Raw genomic sequence first — 25,807 nt, 5'->3', positions numbered from 1 at the left:
GTGGTCAGGACTACACTCCCCAGCACACTGCCTCAATGGTGTGTTCAAGCTCACCTGACATCTAATCATGCACACCTGTGTCCAATCTCACACCCACACACAATAATAAACAGACTCCAAACTATCACATGATGCTAAGTATTGTTCAGTGTGCCTTTATCCTGATTTTTTCCAACAACAATATTGCTATTGTTATCCTGATATCCTGTTATCCTAAATAGCCATAAAGTGACCATTTAACAATATATGCTCCTAAATCCATAAATTTTCAAGAAGTGGTAAAACTATTACCACTGTGGAAGCTTAATGGCCTACATAAGGAAAGAATTCTGACAGCTAATTCAACAGCTGTTTATAGTCTTTTATCCTGAACATGTCATAGTGCAGATTATGTGTGCAGCATAAGTTGTGAGGTAATCTATTAAGAAGTAAACCACCAAATTGAAAGTTAGCTAAACAATAAGTCCTGCTTCATGAGACAAGCCCCATGTGACAGAAATGTTTAGCATTTCGTAAAATATCCATGTGAGTCCAACTTTTTAGACCAAGTAGAACTCGGTACCAGTGGTGTGGATAGGAATGCTTCCACCGCCAACAGGTCTAGTCCTTCTTGTTACTAATTTGTATGCCTTAAGTACCCTTACAAAAAAAAACAACTTCAAATAGGAAGGAAGCTCTTGAAGAAAAAATATTTGGCCTTGCTGTGACCTTGAACCTGTTTGGATCAATTCTAAAATCAAGTCAGTTAATCTGCTACTTACAGTGACAATTCCATATAAATCCTACAAATAGTCAACCATTCATTCTTGAGATATTGTGCTAATGAGATTGTACAGATCCTTGGACAGACAGACAGTCTGAAAACATTATACTACCTGGTGAAAAGGATGAGACATTATACCACCTAGTGGTGGAAGCATAAAAATGTAGATTACAATAAATAAACAGTCAACAAAACAACAATTTATTAGGTGAATTTAAAATTTCAGCTAAAATGACAATAGGTATGTCAGTTTCTGACAAAGTCAGTGACACCAAATGCTGTGAATTTATTCAAATATCCTCCACAATCTAAAGCTATGTGAATAAAATAAGATGCTTTTAAATATCAGTAGGATGGTTGTAAAAATGGTAATTATAATGTATATTCACTTGTTTAATGTCACTATATGATTAGAAGTACTAAGTAATATAATTAAAAATACTATTCATACAGTATATTCTTGCATTTTGACATTTTCAAACAAAGTTATTTCCGAGTATTTTTTGCTGTTGTCACCATTCTCAGAGGCAACACATCCTCCACCCACTCATTTGGCGAATCCATCATTCTTTGCCATAAAGCCACCTCCTTAGCAGTGGAGTCCATCCAGTCCACTTTTGCCCCATAACTCTGCCCTGTGAGAGGGATGGAAGACAAAGTGTTCCTACTAAGCTCTACTTCTTTAAATATTACGATAGATTTAGTAGATAGATTATAAAGTTTTCCAGCTCCAGTAATATGTCTGTACCTGTTCCCAGACCAAGTCTCAGTCCTCCCACCAGGTGATCAGCCAGTCGGTCACGGTCCCACACTGTGAGCTCCACACAGGCCTCCTTCAAGTCCTCTGTCCTGAATCCATCATACACCATTGTGTGGTTAAACACAGGACTTGGTGTCCTCTTTAACACCCGTGTCTTCTGGCAGCTCTTTTTGCTGGTGTCTGGCAAAACATAACTATAGAAGCAAACACACACAAAACATGACAGGCATGCTAGGATTAATATTAACATTAATCTTGACGTAGAACCGAGATAACACTGAAGAAAATGATAGACAGAGAGTGAGGTGTTTAATGAAATGTAAGTGGAACAACAATTAAAATGGCTTTAAATGAACTTTAAATGCATGTCCATCATAGAAGGCATGAGTGAAGTAATATTTAAATAATTAGGTTAAATTGTATCACAGGGCTTATTTCATTTTCATTCTGGCATAAGCATGATTTTCTACAATGTTGTGTTTTTTGTTTTTTGTTTTTTGGGGGGTGGTACTCTACCTACATTAACATAGCACACTGATTTCATGGTTAGAAATCAGTGTGCTATGTTAATGTAGGTAGAGTACTGCAAAAGTGTATGTCAGTCAAAATCTGCCAGGGAGATGGGATTTTGAAACCCAAAATGGACATGCATCACTGCCTCCTGAGACCCCTGTTTGCTGCAGAGGCAAGAATAGGATATTTTCCTGACTCAAAGTGCAGATATTCACTATTTATGTCCAAGACACTTCAACATAAATAGGCCACTTGCCCTAAATCCCAACTAAATACAACAGATTTAATTATTACAGTATATCTGTAACAAACAGGAGTAACAAACAATTTGTGGATAATGAGGTCCAATTTACACTAAATGGGGCTTTTCATCAAGCACAAACTTCTATTTTAACTAATATATAAATCTACACCAGTGGTGAGACATTGCAAAAACATGCTCCATCCATTCTGCTGCACTTTTTTCCCATCAAAAATACATAAAAAATAAAAAGCAGTATCAATGCTGGTAGGATATCACTAACTTTCTCAATCAAAGTATCAGCTTTTACGATTGCTATGACAGCATTTTAGGGCCACTGTTTAAAAAATAAAAATAAAAGGATAAATATTAAAATATTAAAGTAAAGGAATAAATATTTTGTCTTTCCTAGGTTTTGCTACAATTTCACTCTCCCTTTCAAATGACCTCCTTCGGCTTACATATATAAAACTGTACATACTTTAGAGTGTGAAATTGTTTTTTGATGTTGGAGCTGGTGTAATGCAGTTTATATAGATTGCAGGAACATGACATTAATTCTCCGGCAATATGCAGATGAGATCACATTTTGCAAAAAAAAAAAATACTTCTTTTACACACTATTAAATTTGGCAGGGCTGTGCATGGCTGCATATATGACATACAAATTAGTTGTCATGATTACACAATATAACAGAAGAGCAACAAAATAAAAGTATCAGAGCCATAAACCAATAGCTTATGCTCTTTGAGGACATTACCATTTCACATATGGGTTTATAGTTACACCTCGGATTGGAGGAAGGTTCTTGCAGTCTTTGACCCAGATGTGAATTTCACCTGAGCCTAGGACTGATTTTGCTGTAAAAGAGAGACAAGAGGAAAAAATAGAATAAAAGAAAGGACATATTACCACCAAATAAAATAATCTTAACTTATTGTATGGACCTGTTTTGTTTACTTCAATGACTTAAATTTTATATTCACTTTATTTGACAGCCTAATACACAAATGGCATTAAAAGATGTAACTGCTGCTGTAATGTGTTCATCCCAGAACTCTTTGTCACAATATGCTCATACTCAGCATCCCTTCAATGCACTTAACACTGTTTGTCTTTAATCTTCTACATATGTACACTGTAATCATTTATAATTCCACTATCTGGTGTCACCCAGAGGAGAATGGGTTTTTTGAGTCTGGTTCCACTGAAAACCCTTTTGAGTCTGGTTCCAATGAAGGTTTCTCTCTTGGAGTCTTCCTTATCACTGTCTCTACCTCTGGCTTGCTCATTAGGGATCTCCATCTTGTGTTCTATTAAGCTGCATTGTGACAGTGACTATGATTAAAAGCACTATACAAATAAAACTGAATTTAATTTAATTTAATTAATATATTTAAGACAGGGGCTCTCTAAATAGTCTGTGGGGAACCCCTACTAGACAAGGGATTTTTCTGATTCAAGCTTTAAAGAGGTTTGAAAGAGGTTTGAAAGATGAGGCTTCAAATGACTGGATTCAAACTGATAAGAAATTACAGACGTCATAGAAAAGTCATCAGCTCTTACACTGGGAGATGTGAGGTAAGAACCGTATGGCCAGTCTCATCTCGCCTCTATCCTCTGTGGGCAGGATGCTGCTTGTGGTCTAAAAGGATAGATATTGAGAAAATACAAAACCATTTAATCTACAAAATATGTATTATACCAGATTAATCCAACACCTCAAATTTCTTAGATGGAAATAAAATTATTTTTAGATACAAAATATATAGTAGGGTCCAAAAATCTGATACCACATTGAAGTCAGGGATTTTTTTAGTTAAAACTGCTTATAAAAAGAAAGTTTTAGAGTTGGGCACTTAAATATAATGTATACATTGAATTCCTAAAAATGAAAAGAGCCATAATATACCCTTGGTTTGAGGGATAAGCAGTTAATCCGAGGGTTTCCAAAGTCCCAGTTGGAAAGGTCAATCTCTGTCTCTCCCAGGAAGCTGTTGCGACCAAATGTGTCATTGTGCCAAACAGAGAGGTTAAGGATCTGGGTTTTTAAGTACTCCATTCGAACTCTATACTGTATGAGGTTAAAAAAATAAATTAAAATATTGTGGTTAAACTTTATTACTACATTTATATGTATAAAATATATGTAACTATGTTTTTATTGTTTAGATTGCTTGCAATTTAACACCACCAAAATACATTACATGTGTAAGGTGTTTTATAATCTTTACCCTCAGAATCTCGTTATATGTTGGGTTCAAGGTCTTCTTTTTCACTGATGTTTTTCTTTTTCCCAAATTGGCATTGTCAGGTATAAGATAACTTTTAACATACCTAAAACAAGAGCAAGTATGAGTAAGCATCTAAATTTGATCAAATATACGCTCACCGCCCACTTTATTAGGAACACCGGTACATCTGCACATTCATGCAAGTATCCAATCAGCCAATATCCAAATCAGTGACCAGCATGGCCGTGGCATGGTTGTCCAATGAGTGACAGTTCTGCAAGTGGAAACACCTCATTGATAAGAGAGGTCAGAGGAGAATTACAAGACTGGTTCAAGCTAAAACACAAATGACCTGTCTTTGTAGCCGTGGTGAGCAGAAAAGCATCTCAGGAAACACATGTCAAACCTTGAGGTGGATGGGTTACAACAGCAGAAGAACACATGAGGTTCCACTCCTGTCAGCCAAGAACAGGAGTCTGAGGCTGCAGTGGGTACAGGCTCACCTAAAATGGACAGTTGAAGATTGAACAATGGTCGTCTAGTCTTTTTCCAATCTTCACCTATCCAGTTTCAGCGATCCTCAAGGTTCGATGTGTTGTGTGTTCTAAGATGCTTTTCTGTTCACCATGGTTGTAAAGATTGATTATTTGAGTTAAAGTAGCCTTTCTGTCAGCTTGAACCAGCTTTGACCTCTCTCATCAACAAGTCACTTCCACCCACAGAACTGCTTCTCACTGGATTTTTTGTTTTTCACAGACTGTTGTGTGTGAAAATCCGAGAAGACCAGCAGTTTCTGAAATAATCAAACTAGCCCATCCAGCACAAACAACCATGCCATGGTCACTGATTCATTAAGCCACATTCTTTTCCCATTCTGATGTTTACTGTGATGAACTTTAACTGAAGCTCTTGACTGGTAGTCAACATGATTTTATTCATTTCACTGCTGTCACATGATTGGCTGATTGAATAATGGCATGATTGAGCAGGGGAATAAGTGTTCCTATTAAAGTGAGTATATATCACACTTAAAGAGACTGAGGTAGTACAAACATTCCAAGCTACGCACGGGTCAGATCGATTCTTCTTCACATCTACTGCGGCCAGATTTTGGCACTGAACTACAAAGATGTGGAACTCCCTCAGCTTCTGGACATAGTTGATAGAAAACTGGATGGTCCCTTGAACTTCAACATTTGCAAAGTCCGAACTGGAAATGCTCATTATGCTCCCGCTCATCTGTGGGTGTCAAACACATGATGAGGCACTGAGGGGCAGGAGAATTAGTAGTAGTACTAGTAGTAGTAGTTTATGATTAGTGCATTATGATAGTGACAGCTGAAGATAATCTGGGTGACTTGTGATATCCTACAAAGACTGTCACCAGAAAATCTTCTAATATAAAAACGTATTAAATGGGCATCAAGCAAATGAACATCAGCATACCGAAGACGCCGTGGCCATGCGCAAGTTGCTGCTAAGTTTAGCTTGGGGGCTGCTGTTCTTCCAGTACTTGCCACTGTGGGAGCTGCACTCCGAATCACTCTCATCTCCATCATTCTAGATAATAAGCACAAACTAATCAATACTTGTTTGTTGTTGATCAATATTAAAAATACTGACCCATGCAGTACTCTTACTGTTGAAGTCTGTAAATGAACCCTCTAACAAAGTTCAGATTATTACTGTGTGCTGTGAACATCCTAACCAGTCTCAGAACATATATAACATACTGTATCATTCTGCTGTTTTGCATTTCTGTAGGTTTTGATAAATCATGACATTTAATGACCTGATAAATGAAAATATATTTGGGGAAAATAATGTAGGGAACCCTTTAGTTCTGTCAGATTTTTTTTAATCATCTAGAGGAAGATAGATTACCTTGACAAAACGTTCCGTATAATCATACTGTACCTCGTTCTCCAGGAAGGAGGGAACAGATTTGCTGATTTTCCTCAAGCGTTCCTTATCTGAGAAGGAAGATGAGGATGGGGATGGAGTGCTAGAGACTGTATGTATGTATAAAAGAACAAAACATAAAAAAGAACATTAAATGTTTTCCTCTGTTTTTACCCTATTAAATTCTCAGAATGTCTAATGATAAAACCTTTTAAAAAATTTTTTGTACAGATAGAAAGCTTCATACTTGCATAGCTGCCAGGTATGAAATCATCCACATGTTTGTTTTTTCTACTTTGTCCTATGGAAGACCGGACCACAACAAAACATATTAAAATGTCAAGCTCACAATTCATTGCTGCATAATGAGTCATTTCACCCACCATACAGACAAAAGAGGTATAACATTACTACAGGAGTAGATTTATAGAGTCATAACAATGAAAAGAAGAATTGTAGTTACAGATTGGAGAGAAGCTATTACAGATATGCAGATATTGCTTTTGCTTTTGGCAAATATTTCAAAAGATTGGCTTAATTACATCTACAAAAGGAATTCCCACATGACTCATATTTTGTTTCACATTGAATACAACTACTGCTCACTTGGTACTGCAGTAATGTCTTCGAGGCTTTTATGGTATATAGGTCTAGTGGCCGCCCGTCTCAGCACTTCCTGAACTAGGCTCACCTCAGAAACTGCCACACATGCAAAAAAGGATTAAATAAGAGCAGTCCTATAAGACTAGATGAAACCTGCAATAAGGATATACTGTAGCAACAAAGCTGAAGCATACTGTAAAGCCACAAAGAGAGAGCAAAGACACAACACTTAATCTGTAGGAACTTCAAAACTTCAAAACCTAGTATTGTATCATGGACCCTACTGCAAAAATAATAGGTGGGTCTGACTCAAGGTTTAAGGTTTATATGCACATACAAGTGTTTAAAAATTGCTGCCAGTCTGTAGTAAGAACAGCAAATTGCATGCATGTGATATTCATTCACAGCCGCCAAATTCTTGAGCTGTTAAAAATGTGAACTATGGGAAAAGTAACTTAATTTTAAATATTTCCCTAAACCTAACATCATTAAAATGTAATATTGTTGAAAGCATTTAACATGATCTTAATATAAAAACATTGCATCATTCACTCTATATTATATTATATTACATTATATTATATTATATTATATTATATTATATTATATTATATTATATTATATTATATTATATTATATTATATTATATTATATTACAATAAAACAGGAAATTTATTGGGTTAAAATATGACTTTTCAGCCCTTCACAAGGCCTTCGTATGGGCTAAAATGTCATGTTAATAACCCAACAAAGTGCTTTTATTTTAGATAGAGTGAGTGTTGCACCTTTTTCCTAACAATTCATTTAGGATTTTAAGTTACACTTCACCTATAGCTGTATAAAGCACCTACTTTGTCTCTCATAAACATTAAACATTCTTTTGGTAAAGTTGTGGAAATTAAAAAAAAAGAGTATGTCTCACAGTTTGCACTTGCTCCAGAGAAGGAGTCAACTCTGTTTAAGGTCTTGGGGTTGACATCTTCATTAGCATGTGCACTGGGTCGTAGTCCCAAGCTCCCTCTCCTGGTGCAAAGCTCTGCAGAGTCTAGGGGAGTGTCAGCTTGCTCAGGACAACACCTCTCACTACCGGCCTTCTGAAATGAGGTGCAGACTAATTCATTCATCTCCTCTGTACCTTGGGGAGAAATGTACTTGCCTTTGTTTTCTGTGATTCCCAGGTAATGCTGGTAGTCTCGGGGAACAAAAGACCTGGCAAGAGGTTGAGAATCAGAATCCTCTGAAGTGCTTCTCTCAGTGGCTTTATGCTTACTCTTGGTGATTTCTGGAGACTTTTTCACCTGTAAATTAGCTTCTGGTGTTTTTGTGGATGGCAACACTGTACTTTCTGTTGTCTTTGCAAGCTGTGGGAGGACTGTGTCAGATACTTTCTTGGACTCCAAGAGTAAATCTTGACCCTGATCTTCCATGTTTATTGCAAACATGCTGGTGGCACGTCGAAGCGAATTTCCTCTTCCGTTTAAAGTTCCTTTGACGCTACTTCTAGTCTGCTGTTGTGATTCTTTATTGAGCATCCCTGGAGTTTTAGGAGATGCTGTATCTTTTGAAGATAACTGTGAGCCACTCTTTGGCTGAGGACAATAAGATGATCTCAGAACATCTGGCTCAGTTGGAGAGTAATACAAGTTAACTGTGGTACCAGTATCAGGATGTTTGACAACAGTTTTCTCTTTTAGACAAGATGACTGGAGCCCTCTGTCTGTTTTTGGAGGCATAGCATTTCCACTGTCATTTCCAAACCCTTTGTCTGACTGGTTTGGGCAAACATTTTGGTTCAAAGAGTGCTTTGCATCTACCAGTTCAAGCTGAGTTACCTCTTTGTGAGTTTTTGTATGTTTAACTTCCTGACTTAATGGATTTTGAGTTTGGTTTTCAAAATTGGATGACTGCTGGCTTGCTCCTGCCCAGAAGTCACGGAGCATCTTAAACTGTAATCTGTTCATACCTTCTCCTGTGACTGTCTTTTCTATTCTGTCTTGTAGCGGAAGAACTGTAAAATTTGCAGTTTCTGCCTCTGATTCTGTCCCAATGGATCTAAGATCATATTCTGATTTGGTGAACCTTTTATTCAGCTTTGTGGATGTCGCAGATGCGTTTGCGCCATTTGCTGCTGATTTCATATATATCTTTGATTGCAATTTCTCTCTTTCCCAGAATGATTTGAGCTCTTTTATCCTTTCTGCCCTGCTGTCTTGCTGCTCCCCACTTTGCTTTGCTAATGGGACTGGATTTTGTTGCTGCGAGTGAACATCAGATGATGGTGGAGGTTTTAGCTGTGATTCTTTTTCCTCTGTCTTTACTTTTTGGTCCAGCTCTAGTACTGCTGCAGTCGTAGGTCCTTCCTCATTACTATTAACATTTCCTCCAACATTTCCATTGCTCTGGTCTCCCATCTGGAGCCCAAAATCTAGTGAAGATGAGGATTTTTGGCCCAAAACTTTGGTAACATCTTTGTCTGAGATGGTGCTCAGAGTCATTATATCTTTCATTTGATTTATATTACTCATGGGTGCTTGCATATCTTTTGCTTTATCTCTGACAATGGCCTCTTTCTTATTTAAACGTTCATAGGTGGTGTTATCAGATTGTATCTCATCTACGTTAGAAACATCCTTTACATGTGATTGTTCCTTGTTCTCAAGTACTGAATATTTTGGACTAATGTCAACTTTGGTTGGTTCCTCTTCATACTCAATCACCTTCCTGACAACAATATTTTGGTCAAGAGGTTCCTTTTCAGAATTTATATTTGGTTTGCTCACCAGCATCGTTGGGGCCTCAGTGGTACCTTTATCCCAGAGTGACCTCAAATTGGCAATTTTTGGTGACTGTCTCTCCTCAAGGTCCAGTTTATGTTGAGTGGGCTTACTGTCTGGAATTCCTGTCCTGTCTGCATTTCTGCTTTCTTCTTTTTTGCTAACTGTATCTAGCACTTTCTCTTTTGGACATGTTTTCTCAGGGTCCAACAGTCTATTATTGGTGTCCTGTGGTAATCTTTGGCTGAATATAGTAGAAGATTCCATGGCAGGGAGTGCTTCTGCCCTCAATGGCTTAGTTTGACCAATTAGTTCCTGAACACCCTGAGAGTTTATAGAAGGTTCTTTCTTATCCAGGTTCAGCTCTACTGCCAAATCTCTCTCTTTTAAAAATACATCATTCATCATAGCAGCATCCTCATCCCTCTGTCTTGGAATTATCAAGTAAACATTGTTCTCTGGTTTGGGTCTTGAATTGATCTCATCTTCAAAGTCAATGTCCTCAATCTTGATATCATCTTCAGTGTCTTGTATAATGTCCTCACAGTCAAGTTTATCACTGCTGTCTGAGCTCCTGCTGAACCATTCAAGAACTTTAGCAATGGAGTCCCCTTGTTCTTCAGAGGCTTTGGGAGAATGGGAGTTCACCATGAGAGGATCTTTGCAGTCCTCTGTTTTCATGTTAGTGTCTCTAGTTATCTTTATATTGAATGGATGTGGCCTGTGGTCACTTTCAAGTGCCAAAAGGAAAACATCAGTCTTACTGGAGGCATTAGTTGGGTTGGTTTCATATACGGGTTGAGCTGTAAAATGCATTATATTATTGAGTAAAAAAAATAAATAAATAAAATAAAAAAAAATATGAGACATTTTTGTTAATCTAAAACAACAACTTATCATAGATTGTGTGTGAAGACCAGTGTTGGGGATGCAACTTTGCGACTGTTACTTGTGATTTAAAGTAGCTAAGTTAAGCTACAGCTGAACTACACTTTTGATAAAGTGACTAGTTACACTACAAGCTACTATAAAAAGTAACTAACTACCCTGAAGCTACCTTCTCAAACTGAGGAAAATCAACTGTGACATTTTCATTTTACTGTGCAGCTTTTTTTTATTGCACAAAATAAAAATGTAGATGCATTGTACGGAGTATTCCAAAGCGATTTTGCTTTTCTGTTTGTAAACCATGCTTAGTAAGAAGTAGTTATCATTACTTAACTGTAAAACCACAATAATCAAAAAGGGCAACAGATACACAGGCGGATCACTCCACTACTCTTTGTTCAATTAGTTTCTGGTTATATCTAACTAGCTAGTTAAGATTAATGGGCATGCGGTCTTTGTTCTTTCATATTGGCTGATGCTAGCTATTAAGCAGAAATTACTCATCACCCAATGCTATCACTCCTGATCACCCTCATAACTTAACCAGCTAGTTAATCAACAACAATAACAAAAACATAACAAGCTGCCACCTTTATGTGATGATGTGATTCTGTGAAAACAAACATGTATCTGTTGCATGTACACAGTCATAAACATTCATAAATATGGCCATGGATGTTCGATAGTTTTCATCACTGAAAGAATCCATCCTATGGTGCACACACCAATGCTCATTCTTCACTAATTATGATTGGATAAGTATTAAACCTGATTGATTGATGCATACAATAGTTTGAAGATTGCAATTCGTTTAATTCAAAAATAACATTGAACTGATTATTTGAACAGGGAAATGGTGGTGTACTGCAAAACCTAGTGAAAAAAGTAGCTAGTAGTTAAGCTAGTAGGCTCATTACTTGTAGCTAGCTTCTCCCAACACTGGTGAAGACACACCTTATCTAATAACAGCTTTTTGAAAACAGGATAATATAGTTGATCGTACCTGTAATGCTCAAAGGAAGGTCCCCTTTTTCTTCTGTCTTTTCATGTTCCCTCTTGAATGTCTTACTGTCCTCTTTCTCCAGGTTCTTTGGTGAGATTTGAGGGGTAGTGCTCTCATTTAATGGTTTAGCTAACAGGGATTCAAATGGTGACCTGGCCTTTGTTCTAGGAATGGACAGAGGTTCTTTCATTATACCATCAGTTATATTTTGTTTTTCTGGTTCCGCAGATGTTGACCAATTTTGACCAAAACTATTTTCATATTTTTGTTTTGTATGCAGTACGTCTGTTGTTTTTTGTTCATCATTTGACTGTGTGCTGGAACTCAGACTCAGTCGTGGCTGAATTTTTGGCTTCTCTTGAGCTGTCTGTGTTGGATAATTTAACAGCAATGAGGATCGGACTGGCAGTCGTGACTTTGGAAAGGTAGACTTCAGTGGGGAAGTGGGCTTCAATGGTTCTTTATCTTTTAAATTGAAGGAAGACTCTTCTATCCTCTCCTGAATTATTGCATTCTCTTCAAGAATTTGTTCAGGACCAGTCTTGGTGGAAACCATACTGAGGGATCTGAGGGGTTGAGGCAGCTTGCTCTTGATGTTGGAGTCACCAGAGCTGCAGCTGGAACTGTGTTTGAGGATACCTTTTGGTGGAAGGGACCTGATTTCTGAGTTTGTAGACATGCTCTGAGTAGACAGAGTAGACCTACTGTCTGAGCTTGTAGAAATGCTCTGGGTGGACACAGGGGACTTGGTGCTGGAGCCTGTAGACACACTTTGTGTGGACACAGAAGAACTTGTAGACACACTCTGGGTGGAGACAGAGCTGGTGCTGTCTGCACCTGGGTTCTGGAGCTTAAAAAGCTTAGTTCTTTTTTTTGGCACAGGTTTTTGACGAGGGGTTGTTTCTTGTAAAATATCAAAGACTTTGTCCTTGGTTTCGATTTCTGATCCTTCATGAGTCTCTAGTGAAGATAGCACTTCTGCTGGAGATGTATGCAGGTAAACATAGGTGAACCACCACTTAATGAAACAGTCGTACTTAATAACACATCCATGAACCAGGTTCTAACCAAGTACCTTTATTATGCACTCACTGACCACTTTATTAGGAACAACAGTAGACCTGCTCATTCATGCAATTTTCTAACCAGCAAATCATGTGGCAGCAGTGCAATACATAAAATCATTCAGATACAGGTAAAGAGCTTCATTTAATGTTCACCTCAAACATCAGAATGGAGAAAAAAATCAGTGATTTTGACCATGGCATGGTTGTTGATGCCAGACATTTTTTTTTTGAATATTTTAGAAACTACTGATCACCTGGCATTTTCACACACAACAAACTCTAGTGTTTACACAGAATAGTGCAAAAAAAAAAAAAAAAAACCACAAAGGAAATCCAGTGAGAGGAGGTTCTGCAGTTCAGATGGTCTTTTTCCAATCTTCAACTGCCCAGTTTTGATGAGCCTGTGCTCACTGTAAACTGAGATTCCTGTTCTTGGCTGACAGGACTGGGAAGCTGATGTGGTCTTCTGTTGTAACGCAAGGTTTGGTGTGTTGTCCATTCTTTGATACTTTTCTGCTCATCATGGTTGTAAAGAGTGGTCATTTGAGTTACCATAGCCCTCTTGCTAGCTTGAACCAGTCTGGCTATTCTCCTCTGACCTCTCTATCAAGGCGTTTCTGTCCACACTGACACTCATTGGATGGTTTTTGTTTTTTGCACCACTCTGTGTAAACTTTAGAGACTGCCGTGCATGAAAATCCTAGGAGATCAGCAGTTTCTGAAATACTTAAACCAGCCCATCTGGCAACAACAACCATGACATGATCAAAGTCACTGAGATCACATTTTTCCTTCATTCTGATATTTCATGTGAACATTAACTGAAGCCTTTGTCCTGAATCATGATTTTATGCATTGTGCCGCTACAACATGATTAGCTAATTGAACAATTCCATGAATGAGCAGGTATACAGGTGTTCCTAATAAAGTGGTCAGTAAGTGTATACACAAAGCTGCCAGTTTATTAGGTACACAAATTTTCTCATGTGACTTGAAAGTCTAGTAAATATTCTATAAATTCCAGGAAATAAATTTGCACTCCAAAAATTTGTGTGCTCAAAATGGCCAAATTGGCTTGATTATTTTAATTTAGCTTTTTTTTTTTTTAATGAACAGGTCTGCATATTAAGATATTTATTTATGCATCTATCTTGATAACCTTTATGCTATAATATAATGATTGTAGTCATTGGTTAATTTGACCAGTCACACTTCCTGCTTATGAAGTGTTAGATAAGCTTGGTTGATAGGATATGGTATTGTATGGCTCACAATAAAAAATATAATTATATTTCTTACTGACAAATTATGAATTGTTCATTAATTTATCTTTGGTGATTGTCAGGTCATACTGCCTTTGTATTTAAGACTTTGTGTGACTGTTATGCACTGATGATGGTCTAGTCAACCAAAATCTCATGTTCTATTAAATGCAGCTTTTCTATGATAATCTACCATTCATTTTTGGATTATAAGTTTTTTAGCTGGAATTTATTAAGTTTACTAAGAATTATGCACCCAGTCAGTGCACAAACTCTTTTCGAGTACTTACTGAGAATTCTACAACAAGTTAAAAAGATAATTCTGCAACAAGCCTAGCATCTAGCCAGACCACCACAAGGCACATCATATCTGAATTCAAATGTGGAGTGCAGAGCATCTCAGAAACCTAGGTGCAAGAGTTGTAAGGTATAGAATTTGGCACATGTAGTATGAGTTCATTGAACCATCCTGTCTAGTGTCAGCAGCACAGGCCAGATTTGGGTGTATTATACCTAATAAACTGGCAACACCATGTATTACACATAGTTGATAATATGGTGTGTAACCTGTACCTGGTGGATTCTTAATTTCAGGCACTGAGGCTCCATTGGTTAAATCAAAGTCTAGATCAATTGGAACATTATTGAAAGGATTGTGCCTTTGCTGGAAACAAAAGAAGAAAAAGTAAGATTAAGAAAGATTTTATTAATAGTGGTGTATATTATTAAAATTCTTTATAGAACATGTTGATCTTCAAATAGGTAAAAGTAAAAATTAAATGTGTCGAATCCATAATAAAGAAATTCTTTACACAAGAGGCTGATTCTTTACAATGCTTATAATATAGTCAGTGGAAAAATATAGTTTTATAGTGAACAGTAAGCAGTTTGCCTACCCTGTTTACACGTTCTTGCTGAGTCTCGGTTGGTCTCCTGTTACTTACACAAAGAGAAAGAGTGTGAATACACACTGTTTAACCTTTCCTTGACATGTTCAGTTTTCTTGCTAATTTTAATGTCTTTAACTGTATCATTTAAAGAGAAAACATGAAATATGATGTCTATTAGGAATGCTGTTGTAGAAAACAGAATTAATTACAAAATACATGTTGTTTTCTAAAATGGTTTAGTTTTTCCTAAAAGTTTTTCCATACTTCCCCACATCTGCAAAGCAGTGTCTATAAATTCCATGCTTTTTCAGACCTGTGCATTTTGAACTAATGCTCCTTGTATGCACATGAACCTTGGACTACATTATATACACTATATGGCCAAAAGTTTGTGGACACCTGACAATCACACATATTTAAGCCTTCCTAAACCTGTGATGTCACTGTATGCTGTAGAATTACAATTTCCCTTCACTGGAATTAAGGGGCCTCAACATATATCAGCATGACAATGCCTTCTGTTCACAAAGCGAGGTTCATAAGACATGAATGGGATGGAAGAACTCGAGTGGCCTGCACAGAGCCCTGACTTGAACCCCACTGAACACCTTTGGGATGAACTGGAACGCCAAGTGTACCCCAGGCCTCCTCACCTGACATCAATGCTTGACCTCATTAATGCTCTTGTGGCTGACTGGACAAATCCCACAGCCACACTCCAAAATCTGGAATGATATGCTCAGAAAGCACATATGGGTACAGTGGTCAGTTGTCCACAAACTTTTGGTCATATAGTGTACATGTAAATTAAGATTCTCGGTGTCAAGTGCCAAGTTGAGTCAGAATGCCTTCATTCAGACAAATATTTACTTGTAAAAATGTCCATATTAATCCATTTTTTAAATTTAACGTTCATTCAAGTAATCAAGAATCAACCTGTTGATTCTAAGTTTTCAGCACTATGCAGTTCTAGTTGTTCTTATAACAGAAAAGACCTCAAACATCTGTTCACTTATCACTAATATCCTGACCCGGTGCAGTTTTATTTACATGCATAGCAATAAAAAGAGGCTTTTAGACTAAGGTCTACTGAAACCATGTTATGCAAACGCCTCTGTTGACTCTTGTTTGAGTCACCCGGTACTTCGAATCATAAGATTTCCACACCTCAAAAACACACATGAACAAAGTATGAGAGGAGCGAGCTACTCAAACAGCAATTTCTTACATTGCACAAGGTTTTCTGGTATGAGCTAAGGGTATAACTTTATGTTCCACCTTAACTGACAAACACAGAGTGCTGTCAAGTATATTAGCTAGACTAATCTCTGTAAGCAGTGGATGATACATACTATATGAACTTGTTGTCCTTACGACAGTACACCCTTAATGTTTTATACAAGGTAGGACTGAAGTAGGAAAAACTGTTAGAGTATTGCTGGAACATTGTTTATCACCTTTCCTTTAGATTGTCTGTTGACATTGGTTGTGGTTGCTCTCTCCATGACTGTGTCAAAAACTCTAAAGAGAAGACAAACATGTTACTGCAGATAAGTTTATTTTGGTGTCTCTTCGTAACTGTTTACTCCAGCACATAACTTCTTTCTGTGTATTCAGTGCCGTGAAACTCACCTACTGTCATGGGTTTCTTCTGTTTCATGGATGCCATGATGATATCTGAGCCGTGAATTCTGTCCTGGTGTCTCTGAGACTTTACCTCATAAAACCACTCCCCTGTAATGTACTTCAGTTTGCCCTCCTCAGGGCCTTGTTTTTGCAAATGCCTAATATGCAAATAGAAAATAAGGGGAAACAGTTCAAACGTGTGAAGATGACTATAAAGTCAGGTGAGGCCAACAAATCCTTGTAATTATTTTGGCATTTTGTTTGCTTTGTGCATGGAAGTTACTGTGCAATCCATTTCACTTTTTTCACTATGGGGCATCTAACTCTAGCAAGCTCTTCTGCCTGGGTCAAGACCTTGACATCTTGACTCTGTATATGGGAATAAAGCTTCAAGTTTAATACAATATATTATTAATTACGCACACATTTGCAAAGACTTAAAATCTAATCATGTACTAACAGTCAGCTAAAGACAAATACTACACATTCTAAGAGCCACAAATTTGTTTACTTCATCAGCAATAGAACAGAAAAAATATCTTATTTTGAATGTCACAAAAGGCAGGGTTTTACTGAACTTTTTCTTCAGAATTAAATACAAAGTGAGATTTTGTGTATGGTACATTATTTATTTGCATGGTTTTAGTATATACGTCTTGAACTTACGGAACTAGTTTGCCACTTGGACCAGTTCTCCTATTTCAGTGTACTAAAAATAGAAAAATCTATGCAGTGAGATATCATGAGAATTTTATGCAACATAAAATTCCACTAAGCTGAACGCAAGCAATACCCATCTGCTCTTGAGCCTCCTGAACAATTAACATTATTGACAGTGTCTTGAGACGATTATGTTTGCTTAATAAAGATAGAGAACAGCTTGTCACACAAGGAACATTACATTCAACTACAGCTTTATTACTTGTTGCCCCAGAGGTACCATGTTAACAAACTTAAGGGCTTAATTTAATTGTTAAAAAAAAATGAAAAGAAAAGAAACCTTCTTAAGAACAAGAGTATTGTCTATGAATTATTAATTATTTTTTATATAATTGAAAGTGAAAATTAAAACTGATTTTCTCTTAACTACAATGACAGAAACTCAACACAGTCCTAAAATCAACTCTAAGACATGGTCCAAAAGTTATTTAAAAAGGTCATAACACAAAATGTTGTGAGCCATAGCAGTAAATCAAAGCAATTTGATTAAAATCATGCATCTAGACATGGCCAGTGGAATACATTCTCAATTTCAAGGAAACTATGCTGGTCATGTGAAATGGGCAGGGCAATTATTCCACAAGGGTAGTCTTAATCCTTTTATCCATGGTTGAGCAAAGCAAAGAAATCACCTAGTTGTGGCCAGTTTCTGCATTCCTCCTTTTATGTCCATATTCTTCCATTACATGTGCAGTCTGTTTAGTACTGGCTGTTCAAAATGGTTCACACTTAGTAACAAAGTAGAGAAGCACTTCATTTTCACCCATATGGCCATTTTAGCACCATCTGAATGTTTTTCATGTAAAGCCGAAGGTAATGTAATTAGTCGACTCACCCTGAAGCAGTCCTGTGAGTGATAAGAGGTAGAGATCAGCCCGAGCTTTATTACATTACAAGACAAACATCACTTCTTTACTTTGGCTTGTTCTGCTCAAGACAGCAAAATGTTTTGTTTAGGATCTAATTATGTTCAATATCACTAGGGGGGACTTACTTGATTCGTTCTTCCTCTGCCTTCTTCAGCTCTGCGTCCCTCTTTAACACCGCCATAATCGCCTCCTGCTCCTCCTCAGTCAAGTAGCTCAGGTCTATCATGATGATCAGTTCAGTACTAAATCTTCCTAATGTTCTTCAGGCTTATGTGGAAAGCAATGATGTCCTCTCTGGTAGGCACTGGTGCTTGCACTATAGTTCGTTTACAGTTCTGGCCTTCAAAATCCTTCATCACACACTACTGAACAGCACCATCTACAAAACACACAGCCAGAATATGTAAGATTCAACACTGTCCTGAACCCCTCACCAATTGATCAGACATCCTTTTTTACATCGGATAAACGTAATGATCATTCAGCCTCTCAGCTGCCAGAAAGCACATGACTGAATCTAATGCAATTCAAACTGTATATTCAATTGAAAACCAATTACGCTGAAGTGTGTTTGTCTGTACACAGAGTGCTCTGGAGTGTTCTGGCCTTGACAAGAATCAGCCACTTTATTGCACTAGTTGAAAAGAGCAGTCCAAAAGTCTAAGTAGAAATAAAGAGAGTCTATTTTTATACATACTGTATAAAAATTATATTAGCACAATCTATTTAAATATGCACCACCCGTCCATACAGTGTGGAACTTAAAGCCATGATGTGCAAGGTCTACCTTTTTATTTTCAGTGATTCCTCAGTAGTACAATTTATTACCGCTTTTTTAATGATTGACTATTTGAACCAAGTTAGGACTCAGTAAAAATGGTTTGATCAATACTTGTAAGTTACACCTGCTTCAGTGAGTCCCAAATAATAAAACATCCCATGAGCCACAACCTATCCTCTAACATTCAGAAGTACAGTACGTCTTATGTCTGTCAGCTGAACAAATATTTGTGCAAAGATGTCAAATATGCTATTTGCTCAGTAGTTTTACAGCATGCTTAAACAGAACAGCAAAGTAATGAGAAATCACATATATGTATATATATATATATATATATATGTATGTACATTATACATATATACTGTATGTGCAGGGTGTCCTAAAAGTCTCCATACATAGGGGAAATTAATACTTTTTTATTTATAAAACATCCTCTAAATGATTGCCATTTCTTTGTAAACACACACAGAGTCGTCTCGCCCAACTTTGGCTCCCAGTTTGGCAAGTGTGGTGTGTGATGTGCTTGCAATGTTTCCTGTTAAAGTCCATCGCAACCTTGCGACAGCTTCCTAATCCAGCCATGCGAATGATTTCAGTATGTTGTTCTTTTGTCAAAGCATTCTTAAAGGCTATCTGAAAAAAAAAATATGTATATATATATATATATATATATATATATATATATATATATATATATATATATATATATGTATATATATATATATATATATATATTAGATAGATATTATAGATAGATAAATATATATATATATATATTATAAGATAGATATTATAGATAGATAAATATATATTTATATATATATATATATATATATATATATATATATATATATATATATATATATGTATGTATATATATATATATTTTAGATAGAAATATATATATTAGGAAGATATTTTGCTAAAAAGTTAATTTCCCTGTAGTATATATATATGTATATGATAGCACACCTTGTAGGAGTGGGTGTTGCCTAATGACTGAGGCCAAGTCATTTTTCCCCCACTATGAATGCAACCCTTTGCTAATGAGAACTTTGAGTATACATTCATCATTCCAAATACATTAGAGGTCTGACACGTTACAATAGCAAAGTTTGTTTGCTACAGGTTGCACTGCACATTCCACTGGGAATGTCTGTTTTATTTATTTATTTAGTGTACTTTAGATTTCTGATGACTGGTTTTGGTATTTTGGTATTTGATGCAGCCAACAATAAGTTAATAAATACTAATTTAATTAGTAAATAAGTCTTGCATCTTATTTCTCACATACACAGCAATACATGGCCTCACCCCACCTTATCTCTTTGAGCTTCTACAGCTCTACACTCCTGTACGGACTCTTAGGTCCACCAGTTTTGGTCTGTTGGTGGTACGTAAGATCAGACTGACATTAATCAAGGGCAGACCATTGAGTGCATAGAAATAGGCACTATAGAAATGGAACACATTATAAGTTATAATTATCTTCCGAAACAGAAATATAACATAATCCCTTTCATACTTGCACAAATATGCAACTAATTTCCATCAAACATTTTCACTGGATTTCATTGAAATCAGAAGAAAAGTGAGAACCAAAAACCCAACCTTCATCTTAACCTGAGTACAAATCATGGGACCTCTTTCCCTCCATATTTGATCTTTTACTACTCTGTCATGATGTTTCGTCTGGACAAATTAGATTTAATTCAATAAACCGGAATTTATTGGCTGAAGGACATTACATGGTGTTATATAACGTCTATATTTATATAAAAAAAAATGAAAGCTGAATAAAGTGTGAAGGTAATTAATTTAAGCTGGGTTCTTTTGTAATAAGTGATATAACAGGACACAGGCAATCCCTTCTGAGTATTTATGGCTTAACATGCACCTATAATTACATTTCACTAACACATTAATGAGTTTTATTTCTGGACTTTGCTGCCTTCTGTCCTCTAATCCCCAGAAAGTCAGCTTCAGTACATAAAAATGTTTTTGATGGTGTAAACACATCACATGTCTGGCCTATAAAGGGATAAATAACACTTTTTCTCTGTACTTTACCTAGAAAGGACAGAAAAGTTTTGGTGCATATATAATCACTGCAAAAAAGATTGTTAAGGTTAATGCATGATAATGGCTGTTTATGAATTATAATGACTCTAATAATTGTAACTTCTTTATACTTATTCTTCTTTGTGAAATATTAGTTTTATAGAGAAGATAAGATTGGGATTATGGTGGAGTTACTGATATATCTTGAAGCAATGGTAGAGAAGCCTGACATACCAACAAGTTCCAATGTTTAACAAAGATCATGATAAGAAAATAAAGAGTGCAGCAGAAAATGGTAGTATGCAGAATACAGTATAAAGTATACAGAAAGTATACAGTATACAAAAAGAAATTGGAAGGTGCGTAAACATCAGTGTGGCTTTTCAGTGATAGAGAGGCCTGAGAAATTCAAAGGAACTGAATACTGAGGCTGAGCTTGCATGGTTTCTTCTTGACAGGTAACTTTTCTGGTTGGTAGGTTCTGGAGCCTGATACACTCATGCCAGTGCAGTAGCCACTAACATGCCACTATCATGGCAGTATCCATACTGCTATACTGTCAAAGGTCTACATCCAAATAATATTAGGTCAGATATATTAGCTGTTTCTTTGGTGGTATCTTGATGGATAAGATAAAGAGAGAATGATATATTGTGAATATACATGAGGGACTACAGTCAATAAATTTATACAGTTGTGTACAAAGTGACCTATATGTTAGGTTTACCTGATAAAATACAACATAGTGTAGACTGCTCTAAACTGAAGCTAGAGAATTGTCCTTACGAAAGCCCTCAAATATCTGCTAATCTGGTACCATTACGGCCTCACAGGATCAGGTTTCTGTCTGTGTGGTGTTTCACATATTCTCCATTTCTGCGTGACTTTCCTCCAGTTCCTCTGGTTTCCTTTCACCTCTCAAAAACATGCTGATAGGTGGATTAGCTACTCTAAATTGCCCCTAGGTGTAATGAATGCAAGCATGTGTGAATGTTCATATGATGCTGTGCAATAGACTTCAGACCAGGATGGACACAAAAGGGTGCTGCCCTTATCAGTATAAAGCAATTATTGAAGATTAGCTACCTGCATATATCAGCACTTGCTCTTTTCTGTAACTTAGCTAACTCCTAGCCTAGCGTAGAAGATACAACTTCTTTTACAATATAAAAAAGCAATGTGGACTAGGAAGTATCCTCAGCTGCTGAGAGTAACATCTGATTATACAAGTGTTTTCCACAGAGTTTCATCAAAGACTCTTATAAACTGTTAGCTTTTCAAGTCTGTTTTTGTTCAAGAGAAGTTTGATGTTTGGTTTGATGTGTCTCATGATTTTCATGGATCTCACTCAGTCAACCACAGTACCTACACTAACCTGTTTTACTTGCTGCTTTGTGATTCCAGTAATTCTAAGGAAAAGAAGGCCTTGCGCCCAGTGTTCCTAGGACTGACTCTGGCTTCACCACAACTGTGACCAGGATATAAATGAATGAATCAATCAAAAATTAATTAAAATTCCACCAAAGATTTTTGAAAATGTATTTCTTGTAGTGAGTCGCAATTATTACCTGTCCTGCAATGCATTTATAGAGTAGGTCTGACAGGTAAAAATACACTACACGGCCAAAAGTATGTGAACATATTACCATTATAAAATATCTGTGCTTTCTTCAAACTGTTCCCCCAACTGCCACAAAGTTGGAAGCACACAACTGTCTAGATTGTCTTTGTATGCTGTAGGAATAAGATTTCTCTTCACTGGAACTAAGGAGCCAAGTCCAAACCTGTTCCAGCATGACAATGCCTCCGTGTATAAAGCGAGGTCCATAAAGACATGCTTTGCCAAGGTTGGAGTGGAAGAAGTCGAGTGGCCTGCACAGAGCCCTGACCTCAACCCCACTGAACACATTTGGAATAAACCGTAATGTCTACCGCGAGTCAGGCCTTCTCGCTTGATTTCAGTGACTTGTGGCCGAATGGGCACATATCCCCAAAGCCACAACACAAAACCTGGTTGAAATCCTTTCCAGAAGAGTGAAGGCTGTTATAGAAGTAAATGAGGGGTCAGGTGGATGCAATGGTCAGGTGTCTATATACTTCTGGCCATATAGTGTATATTGAATTTTTAATATTAAAAATTTTATTTAAATTCCTCCCGGGTCTTTAGCTCCTCCCACCTCACAAAAAACATACTGGCAGGTGGACTGGCTGCACTAAATTGTCCTAGATGTGAGTGAGAGTGTGAATGAGTGTGCATGGTGACCTGTGGTGGACTAGTGTCCCATTCACACCCAGTGCGCTGTTTGTGCATGTTTTGCACTGTTTGCACACTTTTTCACACATGCACTTTATGCAGTCCTGTGTAGGTTTGTGCATTCTCATCTAGTTTTGTGCTGTTTAATGTAGCACCATGGTCCTCTAGGAACATGTGTACTGTACAAGTTATATATGGTTGAAATGACAATAAAAGCCACTTGAGTGATTTGATGAATTTATATATCAATAGTAAAATAACTATTAAATAATTAAATAACTATTTAAATTATATTTGCAGGCTTTATTGTTAAGAATCTCTTAAAATTTCTGTGGAAATTTGAACGTTTATTTAAATATAAGCACTTTTATGACGGTCCCTTACTCTCTAACAGGCAGAGCTGTTTCTGAAGTGGTCTGTTATAAACACCATATGAAGCCAAAATGAATGCATGTAGACACTAGAGAGAATTCTGTAGATAAAGGCTATTTGAATAAAAACTACTGAGTTGTTCATATTCTCTCTGTGTGCTACTGGTACCGGAAGTGCGAATGTAGTGCGAATATGGAGCGTATAAAAGCATGATGAGTTCCCGCGGAGGCGGGGCTAATTTGCAGGGGCGGGGCTAATATTAGGAAAAACATAAAGGCATGAGACATGTTGCCGCTGAAATAGGGAATTCTGGATCTTCTGAGTGAGTCATATGATTTGACTCCAATAAGAACCGACTCTTTCGGCTCCCAAACAGTTTAATAATAATTACAAAGGCACATTATGGACAGTGTTTGTTCTTCTTTGCCTAATTATGGCTGTCCACTGAAATCTCACTCTACCTTCTAATTAACAGAATAACATTACTTTGCATTTTATAAAATGAATTAAAATAATTTGTCAAATCAGCAAGGCATTAAAAATGTGCAATGACAAATACAGTAATAATGCTGTTATAATAATGCTATTGTGGCTGGTGTGTCTGTGCTTCATTAAGATTTATTTCCAGTTTATTCTGGTAACTGATCACCTCACCACTAAGCTTCAGTGAATCGGATCCTCCCTGTCTACCTCATACACACAGCTCAAAGTCAAACACACGTCTCATCATCCACACCAATGAACAGCTCAGATACTGAAAAGATGTTCTGAATGGAAGGATGTTGATTCTGAAGTACACAAAAGTAACAGCACATCTATCAACCCTGGCTGGCATGTTCACCTAAAAGAGTCGGTTCAAAGAGTCGACTCGTTCGTGAAGGACACATCACTGCTTTGAAATCACATGATTATAACCTGATTATAACAAACAGTATTTAAAACACTCCAAACTGCACCTTTATTTATTCCAGTTTAGCTTATGTCCCTCTTTTTCTGTCCTCATATAAGTTTTACAGTTTTTAATACTGTAAACATTAATACAACAATGTATTTGTAATACAAAACTGCCACTAATTCAACAGTTATAAGTCCAACTGAATACAAATAAGCACCATTATGTATTAATTCAACAAAGTTATTTGTGTAACTCCTCAGGCGTTAATAAAATAATGTGCATGTGTTAATAACTCCAGCTGTATACAAATGAACAGGTTAAATGTTGATTCAGCACTTTAGGTGTTTATTGTAAAGATGGAGGCTATGAAAACCGTGGTGCTCTCACCTCCCTGCTGACAAAAAAAAAAAAAAAAAAACAATAGAAACCATCACAGAAATTTTCCACTACAAACACCATTACAAACCATCAACTAACCAGTAAAACCATTACAATTATTGGTCCTTAATGGTATCCACTAGACATAACATGCCACCAATAGAAGGCAACAAATGACCAGTATAGACCCACAGGGACCATTACAGTTTCCATTACAACCAATACAATGCACATTATAACCATTAAACCCCTTACAAATTCCATGGTTTCTATTGTTTTGGGTTTTTTTTTTCAGCAAGGCTGTTTTCCATTTATCCCATACAGTCAATATGTTCAAAATCCCACTGAATTCACACATAAAGTGTTAATTTCTGTGCACTTACCTTTAGCTCCTGTGTGAGAAGATCCTGCAGTATGTTTACAGAGTAGCTCTGTGTGAGTGTGTGAGTGTGTGTGTATGTGTGTGTGTGTGTGTGTGTGTGTATGTGTGTGCGTGTGGGTGGGTGTGAAGGCGCTCTCACGCAGACCAAGGAAGAATTTATGCCTGCATTTGCTACTGTTGCTTTAGCCGTACTTGTATGTCTCCTCATAGACATATGAAGTCCAGTCCAGAAGTTTAACTGGCTATAACCTTCACAAAAATAAGCAAAATTAATACATGTTATGAGTGATATTTTGAGTTACAACTGATGTACAAATAACAAGATTTTTTCAAGCAAAAATCTAGATATGATATGAGTCTTGCATTCCTCCATTCAGAACAGTTCAAGTTCAATTCTAGTCTTAAGTTTGCGCATGTTTATATTGCCGTCTTTCATTTTGAGTACAGGATCAATTTTTTTGAAATCCAAAGACTGAATTGGACAAAATTCAGTTTTTGGATTTTAAAAAAATTTGATCCTGTTCTCAAAATGAAAGACGGCAATATAAACATGCGCAAACTTAAGACT

General features: G+C 36.8%; 1 protein-coding gene across 6 annotated transcripts; it reads right to left on the bottom strand.

Annotated features, from left to right (window-relative positions):
• On the bottom strand, window positions 1-25,593 carry sytl2b (synaptotagmin-like 2b). Of its 6 annotated transcripts, XM_053239949.1 has the most exons (20): window positions 25,241-25,586; window positions 18,242-18,495; window positions 17,880-18,094; window positions 16,534-16,685; window positions 16,359-16,422; window positions 14,908-14,950; window positions 14,585-14,675; window positions 11,683-12,663; window positions 7,940-10,594; window positions 7,021-7,113; window positions 6,662-6,715; window positions 6,430-6,524; window positions 5,959-6,072; window positions 5,582-5,751; window positions 4,513-4,615; window positions 4,191-4,352; window positions 3,845-3,923; window positions 3,039-3,138; window positions 1,512-1,717; window positions 4-1,398 (listed from the first exon to the last, which is right to left on the bottom strand). In XM_053239949.1, exons 3-20 carry the CDS (start codon window positions 17,918-17,920, stop codon window positions 1,250-1,252), a joined length of 5,352 nt encoding a protein of 1,783 aa, XP_053095924.1. In that variant the 5' UTR covers window positions 17,921-18,094; window positions 18,242-18,495; window positions 25,241-25,586; the 3' UTR covers window positions 4-1,249. The 6 variants fall into 6 exon arrangements, with proteins under 6 accessions (XP_026780453.1, XP_053095924.1, XP_026780450.3 ...); XM_026924649.3 differs by lacking the exon at window positions 17,880-18,094 and having other exon boundaries at window positions 25,241-25,585; XM_053239947.1 differs by lacking the exon at window positions 17,880-18,094 and having other exon boundaries at window positions 11,683-12,660; window positions 25,241-25,585.
• Window positions 25,594-25,807: the final 214 nt, after the last annotated feature.

Source organism: Pangasianodon hypophthalmus, chromosome 14 (genome assembly GCF_027358585.1).
Source record: "Pangasianodon hypophthalmus isolate fPanHyp1 chromosome 14, fPanHyp1.pri, whole genome shotgun sequence".
Lineage (NCBI taxonomy): Eukaryota > Metazoa > Chordata > Actinopteri > Siluriformes > Pangasiidae > Pangasianodon > Pangasianodon hypophthalmus.
The sequence above is the reverse complement of the archived record's forward strand: the minus strand, read 5'-3'. Positions and strand labels throughout refer to the sequence as shown.

Excerpts from the sequence above, each read along its gene's own strand:
- sytl2b (XM_026924649.3), bottom strand. The coding sequence starts at position 18,342 with ATGATAGACCTGAGCTACTTGACTGAGGAGGAGCAGGAGGCGATTATG. Across the intron at positions 10,595-11,682 it reads CCTTCCTTTGAGCATTACAG|CTCAACCCGTATATGAAACC; the intron begins GTACGATCAACT and ends TGCATTTTACAG. Across the intron at positions 3,924-4,190 it reads GCTTATCCCTCAAACCAAGG|ACCACAAGCAGCATCCTGCC; the intron begins GTATATTATGGC and ends CTATCCTTTTAG.